At 52.5% G+C, this 18,478-nt stretch overlaps 1 protein-coding gene across 11 annotated transcripts in view; it reads left to right on the top strand.

Moving 5' to 3' along the window:
* LOC105495851 (transmembrane protein 63C) overlaps positions 1-18,478 on the top strand; it is an 85,150-nt gene that overhangs the window by 33,862 nt on the left and 32,810 nt on the right. For 5 of the 11 annotated variants that reach the window (XM_011765708.3, XM_011765711.2, XM_024797295.2 and 2 more), the window contains 4 exons: positions 7,072-7,134; positions 12,428-12,590; positions 13,133-13,212; positions 13,664-13,745. In XM_011765708.3, coding sequence (XP_011764010.1) covers positions 12,441-12,590; positions 13,133-13,212; positions 13,664-13,745 — 312 coding nt within the window. In that variant the 5' untranslated portion in view covers positions 7,072-7,134; positions 12,428-12,440. Of the gene's footprint in view, positions 1-7,071; positions 7,276-12,427; positions 12,591-13,132; positions 13,213-13,663; positions 13,746-18,478 lie in introns of all 11 variants that reach the window. The other 6 variants (XM_011765712.3, XM_011765710.3, XM_071099808.1 and 3 more) reach the window with 3 other exon arrangements.

The raw sequence follows: 18,478 nt of genomic DNA, 5'->3' as shown, positions 1-18,478 counted from the left end.
TAGTAAGAGCTGTGCTGGGGAGGCCTCCAAGTCCCCTTCCTGGTCTCTGCCCCTGGGACTTGATGCTGTAGTCAGCACAGTACCACTGCTGTCAGGAGGAGCCACTGACCTGGGGTGGAGCAGGGATGGGGGCTTGCCTCTGGCTTCCAGGCAGACGCCCAGGGACCTGGTGGCCACCTTGGCTTCGATGGTGCAAAGTCAAGTCTTGATCTGCCTGCATGTGGCCCAGCCAGATCCTGACAGGGGAGGGAGAGGAGATGGCATTGGATTCAGGCTTTGACTCTTCTGAGTAGGCAGCCTGCACAGGAACCACTGGGCTCCATGTCACCGTGAGAGCTCAGTCCCTCCACCCTCTCCTCCCCGTCAACAAGTCTGAGTGGGAGCTGATCAGAATGAGGGCATTTGAGGAAGGGAAGAGGGATTTGATGCGGGAGGAAAGCTGGTCACATGGATGCCTGTCAATCTCAAGCCTTCCTTTTAATATATGATCTTTTTCTAATTAGAAACAACAATACATATTCATATTAAATAGTTTTTCAAACTCAGAAAAAAATGTTAAGGACTATTAAAAGAATGTGATATAATTTAGTTTTTTTCTTTTATTTTTCTTTTTAGAATCCAGACCATTTCATTTAGCAGCATTGTGTCCTGCTGTTTTTATTTCCTATTTTACCTTTTTAACATAGGCACGGAGTCACCTGTCCTCCTCCCCGTGTCTCCCTGAGTCACTGCCCAGTTCCCAGGGAGCTGGGTGACTGTGACATCCCCACAGCTGCCTCTGCCTTCTGTCTCCAGCCCCACAGGGGCACTGTCATGGCTGCTCATGGACTCAGGGGCATGGGCAGAAAGACATGGGTTGTGGTCCAGGGTCTGGAGGACAAGGAAAAGAAACTTCCTGCCAAGGAGAGGCATCTCTGGGGGGGTACCAGAGGTGAGATGGATGGGGTGGGGAAGCCAACACTCTCAGCTTCCAGCCTGGGTCCAAGTGGCCACCTTCTCTCCCGACGGCATCCCAGCTCCCTCTGCCACCCGCAGAGGTGTTAAGAGGATAAGTTTCTTAACCTTCTGGGCCTGAAATTCCTCATTTATAAGATGGGATAATAATAGAAGCTGCCTGGTCCTTCTCTTTAGTTGAGAGTCCCTTAAATGTAGTACAGATGTGGGAGGCCATCCTCCTGTACCCCAGAAATACAGTCCTCCTGGAATTGTGCCTTCAGAGGCTGCATGATGTAGTGGAGCCAGACACTTAGATTCCAATCCTGCCTCTGTCTCTCTCCAGCTGTGTAACTTTAGGCCGTTACTTAACCTCTATGAGCCTCAGTTTCTCTATATATAAAATGGGGATACTGATTTTTACTTCTTAGGCTGCTACCTCTCAGGTTGCTTGTGAGGAATAAACGATGTTCAGTGGGATAGTCATAAGAAGGCCTGGCCCATCACAAATGCCCATATCCTCTCCTGCCCCTTTCTCCTCCTGAGGCCCCTCAGGGGCTACACCCACGTGAGCCTGGAGTGTGGTCCCAGTATTCCCTGTCAGCCTTTCCCTTTTTCGATGTACTTCCGTCTTGAGCCTAGCAGCTTCATTCCTGCTTGTTGGAATCAGTGTTCTCTGCCTTGAGGGTGGCACACAGCAAAGTGATCAGGAGGGGGCTGGGGAACCAGCCCCCCAGCTCAGGCCCTAACTTCACAGTACTAGCTCCCTGATCTGGGCAAGTCTCTTAACCTCTCTGGGCCTGAAACTCCTCATTCATAAGATGGGATAATAATATAACCTGCCTGGTCTTTGTATAGGAAACAAAAAACACTCTAGGAATCTCAAGTAAAACCAGGACTGGGACATGAGGCTGTAGTCAGCTTGATTCACACAGGGAACCGCAGGGTGTTGAAGTCACTGGAAAAATTAGAAACTGGGTCTTCAGAACAGAGCAGAACTGTCCTTCCAGACAAATTACTTCTCTCCAAGTCAGGAGGGCCATTACTGGAGCCATGGAGTTCACGTCCTTTCACCTGCTACCCAGGGATAAGAAAACTGCTGCAGCTTTTACCACAATTGCCTCTCACACCACCCCCTCCCTGGGAGCCAGAGACTGGGCATTGAACTTCCTGCAGAGACTCCCTTCCTGTCCTTGACATGGCTTGTCAGCAGAACGCCGCCTGAGTATCAGGGAGATGGCCTCTTCCTCCCTCTCCTCCCTTCAGCCTTGTAAATCTATCTCCAGCATGTCTAATTGATGGGCTCTAATCTATATCCAGAACCCCAGCTGCAAGGTAATGTGGCATTTCCAGCTTCTGCAAGATAGGAAGGCACAGTGGTGGGAATGGATGCTGAGGGCATCAACTGTGTCCCACATGCAACCTGATAGGTTTAACCCAGTCGACACCTGAAGAGACTTGGCACAGGGCCTGGCACATAGAACTCACTCAATAAGTGTTAGCTGTTATTCTTATTCTTGGGCTGAGGCACCAGCAAGAATTGCCTGGCCCTGCCCACGAGCCCTGGCAGAGAGCAGCAGAAGCGGAAATGCCTTTGCCCAGCATGGTGCTGTCCATGGTACTGAGAGCCCTGCTGGACCCAGCCCGGAGCGATGGTATCATTGCCCTGCTTACATCATGGGCCCAATGGCAAGGTGGAACTCCAATCCTCTCACCACGTGCTGAGGCTTCAGGAGCCACTGTGGCGGAGGGGACGTTTGGGGACCTCTAAGGGAAGGCTGGCTTCGATCCTATGAAGAGGACAGCAAAATCAACAACTTATGTTTGTGGCACAGTTTACAGAAAGAGTCTCCATGCACTATCTCCTTTAACTAACCCTCATAACCACCCTGGTATATGCAGGACAGATATGATCTTCAAGAAAAAAACTGAATAGCAAGAGGTCAAATAGCAGCTGCTAAACAGTAGAGCCAGATTCACACCCAGTCTCCTTACCTGCAGCTGTATGCTCTTTCCGCTCCCTGCAGTGACTTGGGGAGGGAAACTTGGTAACCAATGTGCGCTATGTGGGGGCAAAAATTTGGGACTCATGTACTCTGTGCACTGTGCAAATGTGTGCAAACCACCTACATTTTATTCTTTCCTACCCCTGAGTGTGTCTCTGGGTAAAGGGCCTTCTGTCTCATTGAGGCCGACTATGTGATGGTCTTTGGGAGAACCATGGAAAATATAAGAGAAAGACATGGTCCTACTATCAAAGAGCCCATGGGTTTGTTGGGGAGCTGGCTGCTCATGTGCGTGGAAAAGTGAGAGGATAGTCCCAGGCAGTGGTTGCAAGGCCAGCTGTGTGAAGAGGGTGGGAACAAGGTGCAGACAGGGCTGGTCATCTGAAAGAAGGTTCAGAGGAGTAGAATATAAGCTGGACTCAGGGGCTTTAAATGCTGATGAGACCAAGGCTCACCAAAGTCCAGGAAGAAGTGCCTCAAGCTGTGTAGGGGTGGGGCAAGCAACTCTGAATAAGGGGGCTGGTGGGGCAGAACAGAGAGTACCCTGAAGAAGTAGCCAGGCCAGTGGCCTCTGGGGTAACGGGAGGAATACCAGAGCCTGGAACTTCCAGTGAAGAGGTGGTGTGGGCCTCTGTAGATTTTCAGCCAACTCTCCACAGATTTGCGACCAGCTTGGGGAGGGGGAAGAGATTGCATGGGAGGAGAATATAAGGACCAGCCTCATGAACTGCCACGCTGTGACATGGTTTAAGAGGCAGTGAGGTATCATCCTTTACCCCCACATCTCCCCACCCTCTCTCCTTATTTAGGAAGAGTGAGAAAACTTTTGGGGTCATCAAGAACTCCTTCTCTAGGTGCAAATAACCCTGGAAATCTCAGTCTGGTGCTTTTATGTCTTGGCTGCACACAATAATTGACTGGAGATCCTCATGCTTAATGTCTGGGGTGGAACATGAGTATCTAGATTTACTAAACACCTTCTAGGTGATTCCAGTGACCCCCTCCCAGGCTAAGGAGTCACTGAAAGCAGTGAGTGGGGAGCCAAAAACCCCAGTTCTATCCCCAATCCACCATTTTCCCCAGCCTTAAGCAAATCTCCATGTCTGCTGGAGACTCAATTTCTCCATGTGTAAAGCTGAGCAAACCACTCTTTGTCGTGAAGATTTGAGGAGTTTGAGGATGGTATGGAGCAGGGAAGGGCTTACTGATATTTAGGGAAAGATTTATGGCCAGTGGACATGTCAGTGGTAAAGGATGTGAACCAGAGCCCTTCATTCCAGTGACACACCCTCCCTCTCTCCACACCTCCTCCAATAGTACCCAGCCCCCTAGCTGTGAGAGTGAACCTCGCTGAGAGGGGGGCCCTCAGTGAGAAGGGGCAAGAGGTGATGGGGGCAGGACAGGAGACCTGGAGAAGAAGGAAGAAGGGGAGGTGGGAGGTGATGCCCAGGACCAGGAATCCCAGCTTGTTTGTTTAAGTCCAGAACCATGGGAGATAATCTTACCTGTTGTTTACAAAAAGGTGATTAATTATTGAAACTACTGGGAAGGCTAAATGGTAAGAGGGCAGGGCAGGAGCTGTGGCTTTGTGCACTCTGGGGGTCATGGGGTCAGGGGAGAAGGTGGGGGTGGCTCCCCATCCGTAGCATCTTTTCCTAGGACATAGCTTGTGGCTATAGTGATTCTCTAATCCAAACCAAAACACATGCCCTATGGACCAGTTCCTGAGAACTCATGGGGATGGTGGAGCAGACTGGGCCCTGGGCTGTGCTGGGAAATGCAGGCTCAGTGGCTGCAGATCCAGCCTGGGTTCCTGGCTCAGCCCACTCTGCTCTCCGCTGCATCACCCTAAAGGCTAGGGAAGCTGCTGTCCCTGGACTAAAGTCTGAGCAAGGTCATCCCCTTCCTCTGCCCCCTGCTCAGCATGTCCAGAGCAGCAGAGGCTCAGGGCCAGCAAAGCAGAGGGTTACAAATGGTCTGGCTTCAGGGCCAGCTCTGCCACTCACTAGCACTGTGACCTCGGGCCAGTTAACCTCTCTGGGCCATGACCTTGAGCCAGTTGTTTAACCTCTCTGGGCCTTAATTTTATCTTGCCTTTAGGGGTGATTCTCATACCCTAGGGTACTTATGAGAATTAAATGAGCTAGTACTTAAATAGAAAATATTTAGCCCATATTACTTGCTCTGTAAATGATAGCTATTAATAAAATTCATCCCTCCCTAGGCTCTCCTGGACCATCCTAACTCTGGGGTCATCCCTGAGATTTGGCTTTGGCCTTGAGATGTCTAACTCATCTGGAAGGGGAAGTGGGAAGCAAAGTGCTGGCCTTGCTAGTTAGGGCAGCAGTGGATGAAAGCAGGCTAGGTCTGGAGGCCTGGGAGTGAGCAGTAGGATGGGGCAGACAGAAAGGCAAAGCTAGCTCTTTTTGAAGCCTTTGCCCAGTTGCCAAGGACAACTTTGCCCAAGCCTAGAACAGCTGAGCTGCCAGCTTTTGGCATAGGAACCCAGGATGGAAGAGAAATGGGACAGGAAGAGAGCCACACACTTTCCCATCAGATAAGATGTGCAGCTAGGAGGGGACCTGAAACCCTGCCTCATCAACCAGCATTCACATCATCTCCCACTGCCCCTCTTTGGCCCACAAAGCAAGGCTGACATTTGTTTCTTATGCACAGGAAGGACAGAAACAACCACCACCTACCAGCTGCAGTCTGAGGGATAGTGGATGGACCTTTCCATCCTCACATCTCTCCTCTTGCCTGCCCCAGAACAGAGAGGCTGGAAGGAGGAGTGTGGGGACTGTGCAGTCTGGGCCTCTCACCATAGCCTGACAAATAAGCTGATGATGAAGGGGACAGCAGCGCTGGCTAATTAAGCAGTCATATTTCTCAAGCATTGTACAAGTGGATTTGTGTGAACTATCTTCCTTCCCCTTTGCAATAACCCTGCGAGGCAATACTGTTATTATACCCATTTTCCAGATATGGGAACTGAGGCTGAGAGAGATGAAGTCACTGCCCCTGGTCACAAAGCTAGCAAATGTGGATCTGGGATTAAGTACAGTCAGTGGCTTCAGAGAGCCTGATCCTTCCCATTGCCTCAGGCAGCCTTTGTCCCATGCTGTGAAAGTGATGTCTAAGCTGGTGGCCCTGCTGTGTTTTCTGTTGGCATCCCAGAGTTTCTAGCTTCATTCTTTCCAGTGCTGATGCTTTAGTCTCCAGTAAGCCAAAATCTGGATTTTCTGCCTGCCTTCTTTGCACCCAAGAGCTAGGTTTCCCTCCAGAAAGAAGTAAGGTCCAGGGAGGGTGAAGGGATGAGGAGAAAAGGCTTGGTGCTGCTCTAGGTTTCCACAGCAACAGCCTCCCTCATTACTGCCTCTGCTTGCTGCCTGGGAAAGCTGAGGAGGGTGGTGAGGTGGGAGAGGGTGAGGATCTTGTCTCCTTTCTTTTCCTCCCTCACTGCCCTGCAGGTTGAACAGTCAGGTTGAGCTGAAAACCTGCATCTGACCAACCTGCTTGATGGAATTCCCCACCTTCTGCCCCACTCCAAGCTTAGTGGCTGGGGCCTTGTAACTAGGGGTCCTCCCAGGTAGAAGGGCCACCTGGTCCAAGCCGCCCAACAGCAGTCCTCTCCCTAACCCCAAAGGCTGGGATGTGAGCTCCCTAGAGAGGACCTCATGTTTGTACTTCCAGCGGAAATAGATATTCAATGTATTCTTGTTGAGTGAATGAATGAATGGGCCAATAGTGATCTATTCTGCACTGTAGCCACTGCCATTCATTTTCACTTCCTCAAAACATTATGTTCGGCCTTCCCTCTGGGTCTTTGCCAATATGGGTGCCTCTGCCCAGGCTTTCCCATTGCACAGGACTAACTCCTACACCCCCTTCACATCTCAGCTTGGTCACTTTGTCAAAATTCAAAACTTCTGTACTTCAAAAGATACCATCAAGAAAATGAAAAGAAAAGCAATAGACCAGGAGAAACTATTTGCAAAGCAGAGCTCTAATAAAGGGTGTGCATTTGAGCATAAAGAGGACCAAAGGGGCCCTGAAGGAGGGTGCTGCCGGCAAGGGAGTTCCTGGGTCTGTAAGTCTTGTAGTCTCTCCACCGCATTTTGTTCTTTTGCAGCAGCCCCGTAGCTGAGTGGAGCCTCTGGGCCTGACGTGGACCTTCACTGGAGAAGTGACTCAGGTGGGAAAAGTCTCCCCAGACCTCTCCACCTGCAGGATCGCCTTTCCTTCACCTTCCCCTGCCCGCTTCCTTAGCGCGGGCTCCTCCCAGTGACCACCAGCAGAACTGCAGCCTCCTGCCGTAGCTGACCTAGAGCCCGAGGTAGCTCAGATGCCAGCTCCTTCCTCCAAGAGACCCTAGAAATGCCATTGGCCGCTACTCTGATGCTTTGGCAGAAGGCATGCCATTAAAGTGTACTGTGTTCGATGTAACTATTACGAGTTTGCATTTGGCTAAACGTGCTAGTGAGTGAGTTAATTAGCCAGCTGGGGTAGAAACAAGGAAACCATGGGTGGCCTAGGCAGAGCTCGATGGAGCAGGAATTAGGGAAACTGAGAAAGACAAGCAAGAGACTCCCGGATCCTGCTAGATGCTAATCTAGAGGGTGGGAGTGGGAAGAGTTCTGTGCACCCCTTCCTTTTCCAGGACTACTCTCAGGCCCTCCGTCGCAGGTTCTGTGAGTGAGCGCAAGCAGCCCAGACTCCCAGGCCACCTCCCATCCCCTGCTTCAATCCCTTTACCTTCATTCCTGCTCCATCCCCATCTCTCCGCCCTCTCCAACTCCTGGAACCTTTCCATGGTGCCCCCTGGATCTCCATTCTTCATTTTGCAAATATTTATGTGATGCTCCGTGTTCCAGGCATTGTTCTACAAGATGAACACATCCTAACTCACTCCTCTTAAGAGCCCTGTGAAGTGGGGACTAATGGCTGTTGCCATTTCCACTTTACAGAGGAGTAAAGTGAGGCATGGAGACCATAAGTGCCTTGCTCAAGGTCACCCGATGAGCGATGAGCGAGCGTTAGAGCTGAGATTCGGGGTCGCAGACCCATAATCCTCAGAAGCATCCCCAGCTCCTCAGTCTCCTCACCTTCTGACTGGGAGACTCCCCAGCCCAGCTTCCCTTACCACCCTCTCAGAGGGTGGTTCCTGCTTCCCCACCAACACCACTGGTCTGGGGATGGAGACATGTCTTTCTTGTTCCCCTTGGCAACATTGAGACTCTTCCTCCCTGCTTTCTAAAGCCCCCTGTCTTGGACCCACAGATGTCAGCCTAGACATCTTGTTAGTCATTAAGGAGTCCCCCAGGCTACTCTCCCCTTCCCCCCTGACTGTCTCCCCAGTGCTTTTCCTGTCTTCATTCTTGCTGATGTCTATGTCCACATCTCCACAAAGATGATCCTTCTGATACTCAACTGCTCGCTCCCATGGTCATGCCCGAGACCCGATCACCACCAATAGCTGGAATCTCTTTCATCTCAGCACCAAACATCCCAACATCCCACTTTCTGAGTGCAACTCCCTCTGCTGTGCACCCACTAGTCGTCCACAATTCTATCTCCCCTTGGAACTCCAGTACCTTTCCCTGGTCCTCACCCATCTTGCATCTTATTTCTCTCCTGGCTCAAATTCCATGGCAAATCATTACAATTATTCACGTGCTACACCATCAGCCCTCTTGTCTTATGCTCATACTTGCTTGGGGAAACCTCTACCCCAGCTAAGTCTTCCACACCTGCAACCATACGGGTGAATCCAGCATAGCAAGTCTGATTGCCCTCATCAGTTCAAGATCATAAGCCTCCATGGGCCCCACTGTTGCCTGGCAATCCTGCTCCATTTCCCTAATAAATCCTCTCTCGTTCCCCTAGACTTCTATTTCTACCTTTTTTTCCTGTCCCCAAACATCCAACATCCGCCCACCACCACCACCTCACACTGTGCTGAGACCTCATTCCTTCTTTTACTGAGAAACTTGAAGCAAAGCTGGGCATGGGGGCCCATGCCTGTAATCCCAGCTCTTTGGGAGGCCGAGGTGGGTGGGTCACCTGAGATCAGGAGTTCAAGACCAGCCTGGCCAATATGGCGAAATCCCATTTCTACTAAAGATACAAAATTTAGCCAGGTGTGGTGGTGGGCACCTGTAGTCCTAGCTACTCAGGAGGCTGAGGTAGCAGAATTGCTTGAACCCTAGAGGCAGAGGTTGCCGTGAGCCAAGATGGCACCACTGCACTGCAGCCTGAGCAACAGAGTGAGACTCTGTCTCAAAAAAAAAAAAAAAGAAAAGAAAAGAAACTAGAAGCAGTAAGGACAGAACACTCACTGGCTCCTGCTGCACCCCTGGGACCAGCCAGCACCTGGGCATGTGTGCTGCCTTCCCTCACGCTCACCCAGCCAACAGCCTGGCTCTCAGCAAACATCTCCACTGTGCACTAGTTCCCAACCCTCTCACAGTCTCACTTTGCTCCAGCAGTCCCCCCCTCCTCCTACTTCTTCTACTGAATCACTCCCACCACTATACAATGTGTTATTTCTCCCATCTTAACCACTTTCACCTCCAATTACTCTTCCAGAGAGCTGTTTTTGCTCACTGGCTCCAGTTCCTCTCCTGTCATTCTCTCTGGAGCCTATTCCAGTCTAGCCACTTGCACATGGCTTAAACCATGGCTAATTTGGCCAGGCGCAGTGGCTCGTGCCTCAAGTGAAAGAGAGAGAGAGAGAAAGAAGGAGATAGAGAAAGGAAAGAGAGAGAGAGAGGAAGGAGAGAGAGAGAGAGAGAGAGACACCATGGATCATTCACAGTTGTCATCTTTCTTGACCACATCAACACTGGTTCCTCCCTCCTCCTGGAAACATTGTCTTCATTCAACCCAGGACACCACCCTCTCCTGCTTTTCCTCCTTCCTCCCTGGCTGCTGCTTCTCAGTGTCCTTCTGTTTTCTCCTCCCCTGCCCTGTAGATATTGGCGCACCCGAGGCTCCCACCTTGGATCTCTCCTCCCGCTACATTCTCTTCTGTAATTCAGGGCTTTGCCTTGAAGAGTTGTCGCTATGCTGGTGGCTTTTGTCTCAAATTTGTGTCTCCCGTCTCTTCTGAACTGCAGACTCACCTCTCCAACTCTCTGTTCCCCATCTCCCCTTAGTATGTTCCAAACTCAACTCCTGGTCGCACCCCTGCACCCACTCCCCCTCCACTGTCCATTTCCATCCTGCACTTTCTGCCTCTCCCATTCCATAACAGCAACTCTGTCTTCCAGTGACTCAGGCCAAAAACCTGAGAGTCATCCTCGACTCCTTTCACTCTTTTACATCCCCTGTCTAATCTGCTGGCAAATCTTGTTGGCTCCACATTCAGAATATTTCCAAAATCTGAGCACATCTCCCACCTCCACTGCACCCATCCCAGTCCAGGCTACCATTGTCTCCTGCTCGGACCCTGGCTGAGCTCTCCACGTCTGCTTCTCTGCTTGTTCACCCCTCCTGCTCCCTCACCTAGTCTCCATATGAGGATCAAAGAGTTCTCATTAAAGCAAGTTATTGTGGGCTAGGTTCAGCGGCTCATGCCTGTAATCCCAGCACTTTGGGAGGCCAGGCAGGAGAATCACTTGAGGTCAGGAGTTTGAGACCAGCCTGGGCAACACAGTGAGACCCTTGTTTCTATCAAAAAATGTTAAGAATTAGCCTGGTGTGGTGGCATGCACCTGTAGTCCCAGCTACTCTTTAATATTGCTTGAGCCCAGGAATTGGGGGCTACAGTGAGCTAGGACCGTGCCACCGCACTCCAGCCTGGGTGACAGAGCAAGTCTCTCTCTCTCTTTAAAAAAAAAAAAAAGTCGTTTTAATTCACTCCATGGCTCACTCCCCATGCCCTTCACCCTGCCCTGTGCAGCCCACTGATCTGCTTGCTTCCCCAGCTCTCCGGGCAAGCTCCAAGCCCAGGGCCTCTCCTCCGCTTAAAGTGCTCTTCCCCCTCAACTGCATGCTTCACTCCCTCAAGTCCTTGCTCAAATGTCATTTTCTCAGCGAGGCCTTCCCTAATCACCCCTTTACAATTCTAACCTCACCTGCATCCCTCCACTTTGTCTCCCCTGTGGAATCCCACAAGGGAGGGGTTTTTATTTATCTTGTTCACTGGTGCATTTGTCTAGCATAAAGCAGTTGCTCACCAAATACTCAAGTGCATCAATGAATGGATGAATGAGTCTACTTTGCTTGAATGGAAGTGAGGGGTTTCCAGGTAGAGGTGAGGTCTGAAGGCAAAATGAACGGTCTTTTGAGAGAAGAACCACCTTGCAGATAAGTTCAAGTAGCTACCGAACACCTCCCATTTTCACTCGCCCTTCCCACTCTTATCCATGCCTGAGGAATGGGATGCCAGGGATGGCAGGCTCTGCACTGATGTCTCACCAGAATGTTCAGGCTCGCGGAGTTGGCTCAGGTCCCTGGGCAGGTGCTGGTCTCCCTAGTTCAAATGCCTGCAAGACAGAGACCTTTCTAAGCCAGGCATAGAAATAACAAACTCCACATATTCCCAATTATTTGTGGGAGCAAAAAATTAAAACAATTGAATTCATGGCGATAGAGAGTAGAAGGATGGTTACCAGACGCTAAGAAGGGTATGGGGGTGGTGGGGAGTGGGGATGCTTAATATGTACCAAAAAACAGAATGAATAAGACTTAGTATTTACTAGCACAGCAGGGTGACTATAGTCAAAAATAATTTAATTGTACACTTTAAAGCAATTAACAGAGTATAATTGGATTGTTTGTAACCCAAAGGATAAATGCTCAAAAGGATGGATACCTCATTTATCCTGATGTGCTTATATCTCATTGCATGCATGTATCAAACATCTCAGGTACTCCGTAAATATATACAACTACTATGTACCCACAGAAGTTAAAAAAAAAAAAAAAAGACAGGGGCCTTTCTTGAGTCACTGCACGTGCCAGGCACTGCATCCCCTCAGAGCTATGGCCCTTACCATGGCTGGATGGTGACTGGATCAGAGATTGTTGAATGCAGAGATGGTTGTCACTGAGCCCTATCTGCACGGGCGTTCCGTGAACACAGCGGTTTTGACTTCCAACATGAACATTTCCATGCTGGGGTCTGACCCACCTTTGTGAGATTTGTTCATTTATATACAAGAAAAACTTCCCAAGGTAGAACTGGAAAGATCCATTTGGATGTGCACTTTACAGCTCTCATTCCAGAGATCCAGTGGTACAAAATAAGAACTCTCCCAGGAAACCGGAGCCAGTCTGTCATCCGGCCCTGGGTGTGAGGCAGCTGTTCTCTTGCAGGACAGGGCTGTGTGCCGTCTCGTGGGTTCACCTTCCTGTCTTGGGTATGGAGTGGCCCAGCCTGGCCAAGGCACTCAGTGCCCATCCACAACTCCCCATCAGGCTTCTGTGTTTTGCAAAATGCAATGGAATCTTTGTGTCTGACCTGGACGCCCTCTGTTCCCCAGGGAACCTCCCAGGATGTCTGCCTCACCGGAGGAACTGAGTACAGGGGGAAGGTTAAAGAACATGACAGTGGACGAATGCTTCCAGTCTCGGAGCACCGTCCTCCAGGGGCAGCCCTTCGGGGGTGTCCCCACCGTGCTGTGCCTCAACATCGCCCTGTGGGTGGTGAGTCCTGGGCACTGCAGGAGGCAGACAGTAAAGCCTCAGACAGGGTTGAACTTTCACAGGTGATACAGTGGGGGACCCAGTTGTCCAAATGGACAACAGCCACAGTGATACGAACTACCTGAATGTCAGTCCTGCCTAGGGTGGCCCGGGTAGGTGGGCCTCGGAGAGAAGAGGCTGGAAGAACAGGCAGAATTCCTGGGATTCTCTTCCATGCATCATTGTCCAAAGGTCCACCTGGCCTCCCGCCTGTTTCTCACTGCTGAGGTCTTCAAGGCACATTCTGGTCCCATAGTTCTGAACATACCACCAGCTCCTTTATTCAACGAACTCTGAGCATCCACTCTGTACCCAGCAGCTGCTGGGCGCTGGCAACCCAGAGTTGAAAGGAATGGCCCCTACTCCAACAGAGCTCACCTTCTAGTGGAGGAGCTCCCTGGGGACCTTAGGGACAGAGTCTCCCCCAAGGGAATGCAGGGGGCCAGCCAAGGGGAAGGGATCCATGAACTCTCCCACCCCACATTGCTTTTCCTGGCCTGTAGCTCGTCCTTGTGGTTTACTCCTTCCTCCGGAAAGCTGCGTGGGACTATGGGCGCCTGGCTCTGCTGATACACAATGACAGGTGAGGAGGGGTCGAGATAGGTGAGCTGTTGCCCCCTTGGGGAGAACCTGCTGCCCCCTTGGGGAGAACCTGCTGCCATGGTCAGGACGCAGCTCTGCCCAGTGCCCAAGCTGCAGCAGGTGTCTCGCCAGCAGGTGGCCTCTGCCCCTGCTCTGCCCTCCCTGCAAGAAGGGGACCTGGAGGGCAGCCATCCCTGGGCACAAGGCCATGTTTTTCTCTGGTCTTAGACTTTCTGGATCACGTGACTGGATTCCCAGGATGCCTGGTGCACCTGGCACAGGGGCGATTGCTGTCTATGCCCAGCGCTGTGTGCTCAGCAAAGGAGCTGAGGCATGCCTGCCCCTTGCAGAGCAGAGGGCAGCCCTCAGCCAGGGAGTGGAGAGGGAGCAGGGCAGGCAGCTGGGACCTTTTCTTTCCTTTCTTACCTCCCTGCCCCGTCCCTGGCTGGCAGCCTGACCTCGCTGATCTATGGGGAGCAGAGCGAGAAGACGTCTCCCTCGGAGACCTCCTTGGAGATGGAACGCAGAGACAAGGTGAGTGCTGGTAGCGATCTAGGCCGGGGGAGTCCCGGCGCTGGGCAGGTAGGCGTGGTGTGCACAGGGAGAAGTACGGCTCAGACCCTGGGGCTTTGCAATCAGCCGGGCTCAACCACTTCCAAATTCCTCAGCCTCCCCCAGACTCAGTTTCCCCACCTGAAAGATGGAGATATTGACCATACCTACTACTAGGGTGCCAAGTAAGTGTTAACTAACTAAAACATCTTAGAGAGATTTTTAACATTAATTTGTCTTCTCTGCTCAAATCTCCAACCCTTCTCACAGTCCTGTCCTGCCCATGTCCCCGCCTCTGACTCTGAGTCAAGGCCTCACCTCCCATTTCACATAGAAGATTCTAGTCATCTGGCAGGGATTCCCTCAGCCTCAGGCTCCCCAGCCTTGTTTAGTGGAGCGCAGTCTGATGCTTCCTCCCCTTCCCTGGCGAAGACCAGCCCTCCACCCGACTCATGCATCCCTTCAGCCACTTGCTGGGAAGCACCGGCTGTCTGCCAGCCACTGGACTGGGAGCTGGGGGCCAAGTCCTGCCTCATGGCGCTGTCTGCCCGGGCGGGGGAGACGAGCAGACAGAAGCACATAGACTGGTGATAAGGCACAGTGGAGAACGAGGGGGATCTGTGGCATAGGGGAGGTCAGGGATCGTCTAGGGCAGTGGTGACATTTCAGTGGGGCCCTGAATACTTTGAGAGGGCACCCTGAGAACGGCCTCCCTCCCCACCCCCACACACAGCTGAACTTCTGACAGTGGCCCATGCTGCTGTCACCACTTCCTCACCTCTCACTCACACCCGGCCTCTCACTCACGCCCCGCCTCCCACTCACGCCCCGCCTCCCATTCACACCTCCCCTCCCGCTCTCGCCTCCCTTCCCACTCATGCCTCCCCTCCCACTCTGGCCTCCCAACCCACTCACGCCCCCTCCCACTCACCCCTCCCCTCCCACTCACGCCTCCTCTCTCACTCACACCCCACCTCCCACTCATGCCTCCCTGCCACTCACGCCCCGCCTCCCACTCATGTCCCCTCCCACTCACGCCTCCGCTGCCACTCACGAGCCCTGCCTCCCACTTATGTCCCACCTCCCCTCCCTCTCTCACCTCCCAATCACGCCTCACCTCCCACTCACACCTCCTCTCCCACTCATGCCTCCCACTCACGCCTCCCCTCCCACTCTGGCCTCCCCACCCACTCATGCCCCCTCCCACTCACCCCTCCCCTCCCACTCACACCCCGCCTCCCACTCACGCCTCCTCTCTCACTCACACCCCACCTCCCACTCTTGCCTCCCCGCCACTCACGCCCCGCCTCCCACTCATGTCTCACCTCCCACTCACGCCTCCCCTGCCACTCAGGAGCCCTGCCTCCCACTTATGTCCCGCCTCCCCTCCCCCTCTCGCCTCCCAATCACGCCTCACCTCCCACTCACGCCTCCCCTCCCCCTCTCGCCTCCCACTCAAGCCTCCCCTCCCACTCATGCCTCCCACTCACGCCTCCCCTCCCCCTCTCGTCTCCCACTCATGCCTCCCCTCCCACTCACGCCCCCCTCCCACTCACGCCTCCTCTCCCACTCACGCCTCCTCTCCCACTCACGCCTCCTGTCCCACTCATGCCTCCCACTCACGCCTCCCACTCTCACCTCCCTACCCTCTCACATCTCCCCTCCCACCCACGCCTCCTCTCCCACTCACGCCTCAACCTCCTCAAATGTGAGCTCCTGTGCATCACTCCACCAAGACAACCTTGAAGGTTAGCAGTGGTTTGCCCCGCCACTAAATCCAATGTACTTTTCTCAGTTCACATCTTGCCTGCGTTCTCCGAAACGTCCGACCCCGTAGACTGTCTTTCTCTCTTGCACAGGTGTTCTCCCTCGCATAGGTGATGTCACATTCTTTGGGTTTTCCTTCTAGCTCTCGGTCTGCTCCTACTGTGTCTCCTTTGCAGGCTTCTCTTCCACACTGGGAGTCTCCCCAACAAGCTGACCCCATACGCTTCCCCTCGCCCTGACTCCTGGGCAGTGACGCCCACACTGACAACTTCCTTTGCCATCTCTACTGTGCCAACTTCAGTGCCATCCCACTGAAATGTCACCACTGCCCTAGACGATCCCTGACCTCCCCTATGCCACAGATCCCCCTCGTTCTCCACTGTGCCTTATCACCAGTCTATGTGCTTCTGTCTGCTCTAAACTTTTAAATTCCTGTCTCCAGCTAATCCTCTTACTGGGCCCCAGCCTGATTTATTCAATGTCTTTCAAAATACGTCCACATGGATATTGTGGTCATTTGGGGTTCCATTTGTCCAAAACATTTCATGATATCCCACCACAACCACCTGTTCCTGTGACCTTGGTCTCAGACCTCCTACCATCCTCCCCAGGGCCTCCTCTCCCTCTTACCCAGGCCCCCAAGCATGGCCAATGTGTCTCCACATTGTGTTGCTTTGACTTTCCCCAATTACTTTCTCTCCTTCCCTCCTACCATTCCCTGGTCCAGGCCTCCATCAGCCTTTTGCCTGGACAACTGCAGTAGCTCTAACTGATCCCTTTAAGTCCACACTCTAGGGCCCTTATCCATTTTCCACCTGCATCCAGAGAGATTCCCCTGTCTGGGGACATATTTTCTTCTGCAGAGACCTTCACTGTCTTCCCAGGGCCCGTGGAATCAATTATAGATGCTGTGCTGTGACCTGGTAGTTTGGTCCATCCTCCCTTACTCCTCCCAACTCCCCTATCCCCGCCACATGGTTCCACCTTTTAGTTTCTCAATAGAGCCCCCTGCTTCCCTCCACCAGTCCTTTCCCAGGCTCTTCCCTCTCCCCCTTCCCCAGTGGCCCTTCTCGGAGTTGCTCACCTGTTGTTGAGATTTCAGCTGAAGCATACTTCCCCAGGGAGCCCTGACCACCCTTCCTGGGTCCAGATCTCTTGTTATATAGCCACAGAAAATGCATTCCTTTTGTTTAACATTTTTAACCTGTCTGTAACGATCCCTCATCTGCGAGATCAGTCTAGTGTGTCTGCTTTCCACAGGCCCTGAACTTGGATTTGCTCATCACTGCACCCCACGTCCAATCCAGCCTGCCGTGTACTTAGCATCTGATGAGTATTTTTTTTTTTTTTTGAGACGGAGTCTCACGCTGTTGCCCAGGCTGGAGTGCAGTGGCGCGATCTCGGCTCACTGCAAGCTCCGCCTCCCGGGTTCCCGCCATTCTCCTGCCTCAGCCTCCTGAGTAGCTGGGACTACAGGCGCCCGCCACCGCGCCCGGCTAATTTTTTGTATTTTTAGTAGAGACGGGGTTTTACTGTGGTCTCGATCTCCTGACCTTGTGATCCGCCCGCCTCGGCCTCCCAAAGTGCTGGGATTACAGGCTTGAGCCACCGCGCCCGGCCTATCTGATGAGTATTTGTCAGCTGTGCTAAGTAAGCGGAGCCACGTTCCTTCCATTGTCATCCTCGAGACGCTGGGTCCTTCACTTGCTAGGATCTGCCCTCTCCAAAGTGCAGAGCCTCAGACAAGTGACTTCATCTCTTGGAGGCTTCCTAGGTAGAAAAAGGGCAGCAACACCTACCTTGCAATGTGGCTCGCAGCTTTACTTTTAGAAACATCACTTTGATTTTTTTTCTTATTACAATGACAAAAAAAAAGTTTTATTTTTAAAAGTCTAGAAGATAAATCCCTATGGCAGCAGTGAGGGGGACAAACTGAAGAGGGCATAAATTAAATGGGGAAAGAGAGTTCAGTGAGGTGGCCCGCACAGTGTCCAGCCAGGATGGGGAGACGTCAGCCAGGGCCAGGTGGCGTGGGTGAAGAAAATGGGTCTCACCATGGTTCCCTGAGCAATTTGGGTCAGGCATTGTTACCCCCAGGTGGCGGGAGCTCAGATAGGCGAAGTGAACTGACAGCTGTCACTCTGTCACGTCAGCTGAGCTGGCTCCTGGGAACTGTGGCCCTGTGTCTGCCTCTCATGTGGCTGTTCAGCTGCTGAACTTTCTGAATGGTTTATGCCTTCAGAGCCACAGTGGGTACTCAGGGGAGGGAGTGTGTGTGTGTGTGTGTGTGCGCACGCGCATACACACACAAGACAGACACACACAGAGAGAAATACCCATACAGGATATTCATGGCCATGCTTCTACTCATGACCTCTGCCCTTTGGTGGATGACCCATCCTGTGTCTATTCTAGTATACACCTGTGCACCTGTAGTGGAAGGGGCAGAAACACATTCCCAGGAAGGTGTGTCCCCAGTGGTGCCTAATCATGAGGGACCATCAAGAAAGCTACTTGTGGCCGGGCGTGGTGGCTCACACCTGTAATCCCAGCACTTTGGGAGGCCGAGGTGGGTGGATCACGAGGTCAGGAGATCGAGACCATCCTGGTAAACATGGTGAAACCCTGTCTCTACTAAAAAATACAAAAAAATTAGCCGGGCATGGTGGCGGGCGCCTGTAGTCCCAGCTGCTCGGGAGGCTGAGGCAGGAGAATGGCGGGAACCCGGGAGGCGGCGGAACTTGCAGTGAACGGAGATCACGCCACTGCACTCCAGCCTGGGCGACAGAGCAAGACTCCGTCTCAAAAAAAAAAAAAAAAAAAAAAGAAAGCTACTTGTTCCCTTAGTCAGTCGCACCCTGTTTGCCCAGCTGGGCCGTGGAGACAGACTCTCCATGCAGGACGGGTGACTGGACCTCTCTTGGCCCAGCTCTGCCTTGCTAGTTACC

The sequence above is a fragment of the Macaca nemestrina genome, chromosome 7 (assembly GCF_043159975.1).
Source record: "Macaca nemestrina isolate mMacNem1 chromosome 7, mMacNem.hap1, whole genome shotgun sequence".
Taxonomy (NCBI): domain Eukaryota; kingdom Metazoa; phylum Chordata; class Mammalia; order Primates; family Cercopithecidae; genus Macaca; species Macaca nemestrina.
This window is presented reverse-complemented; position numbering and strand designations above follow the sequence as displayed.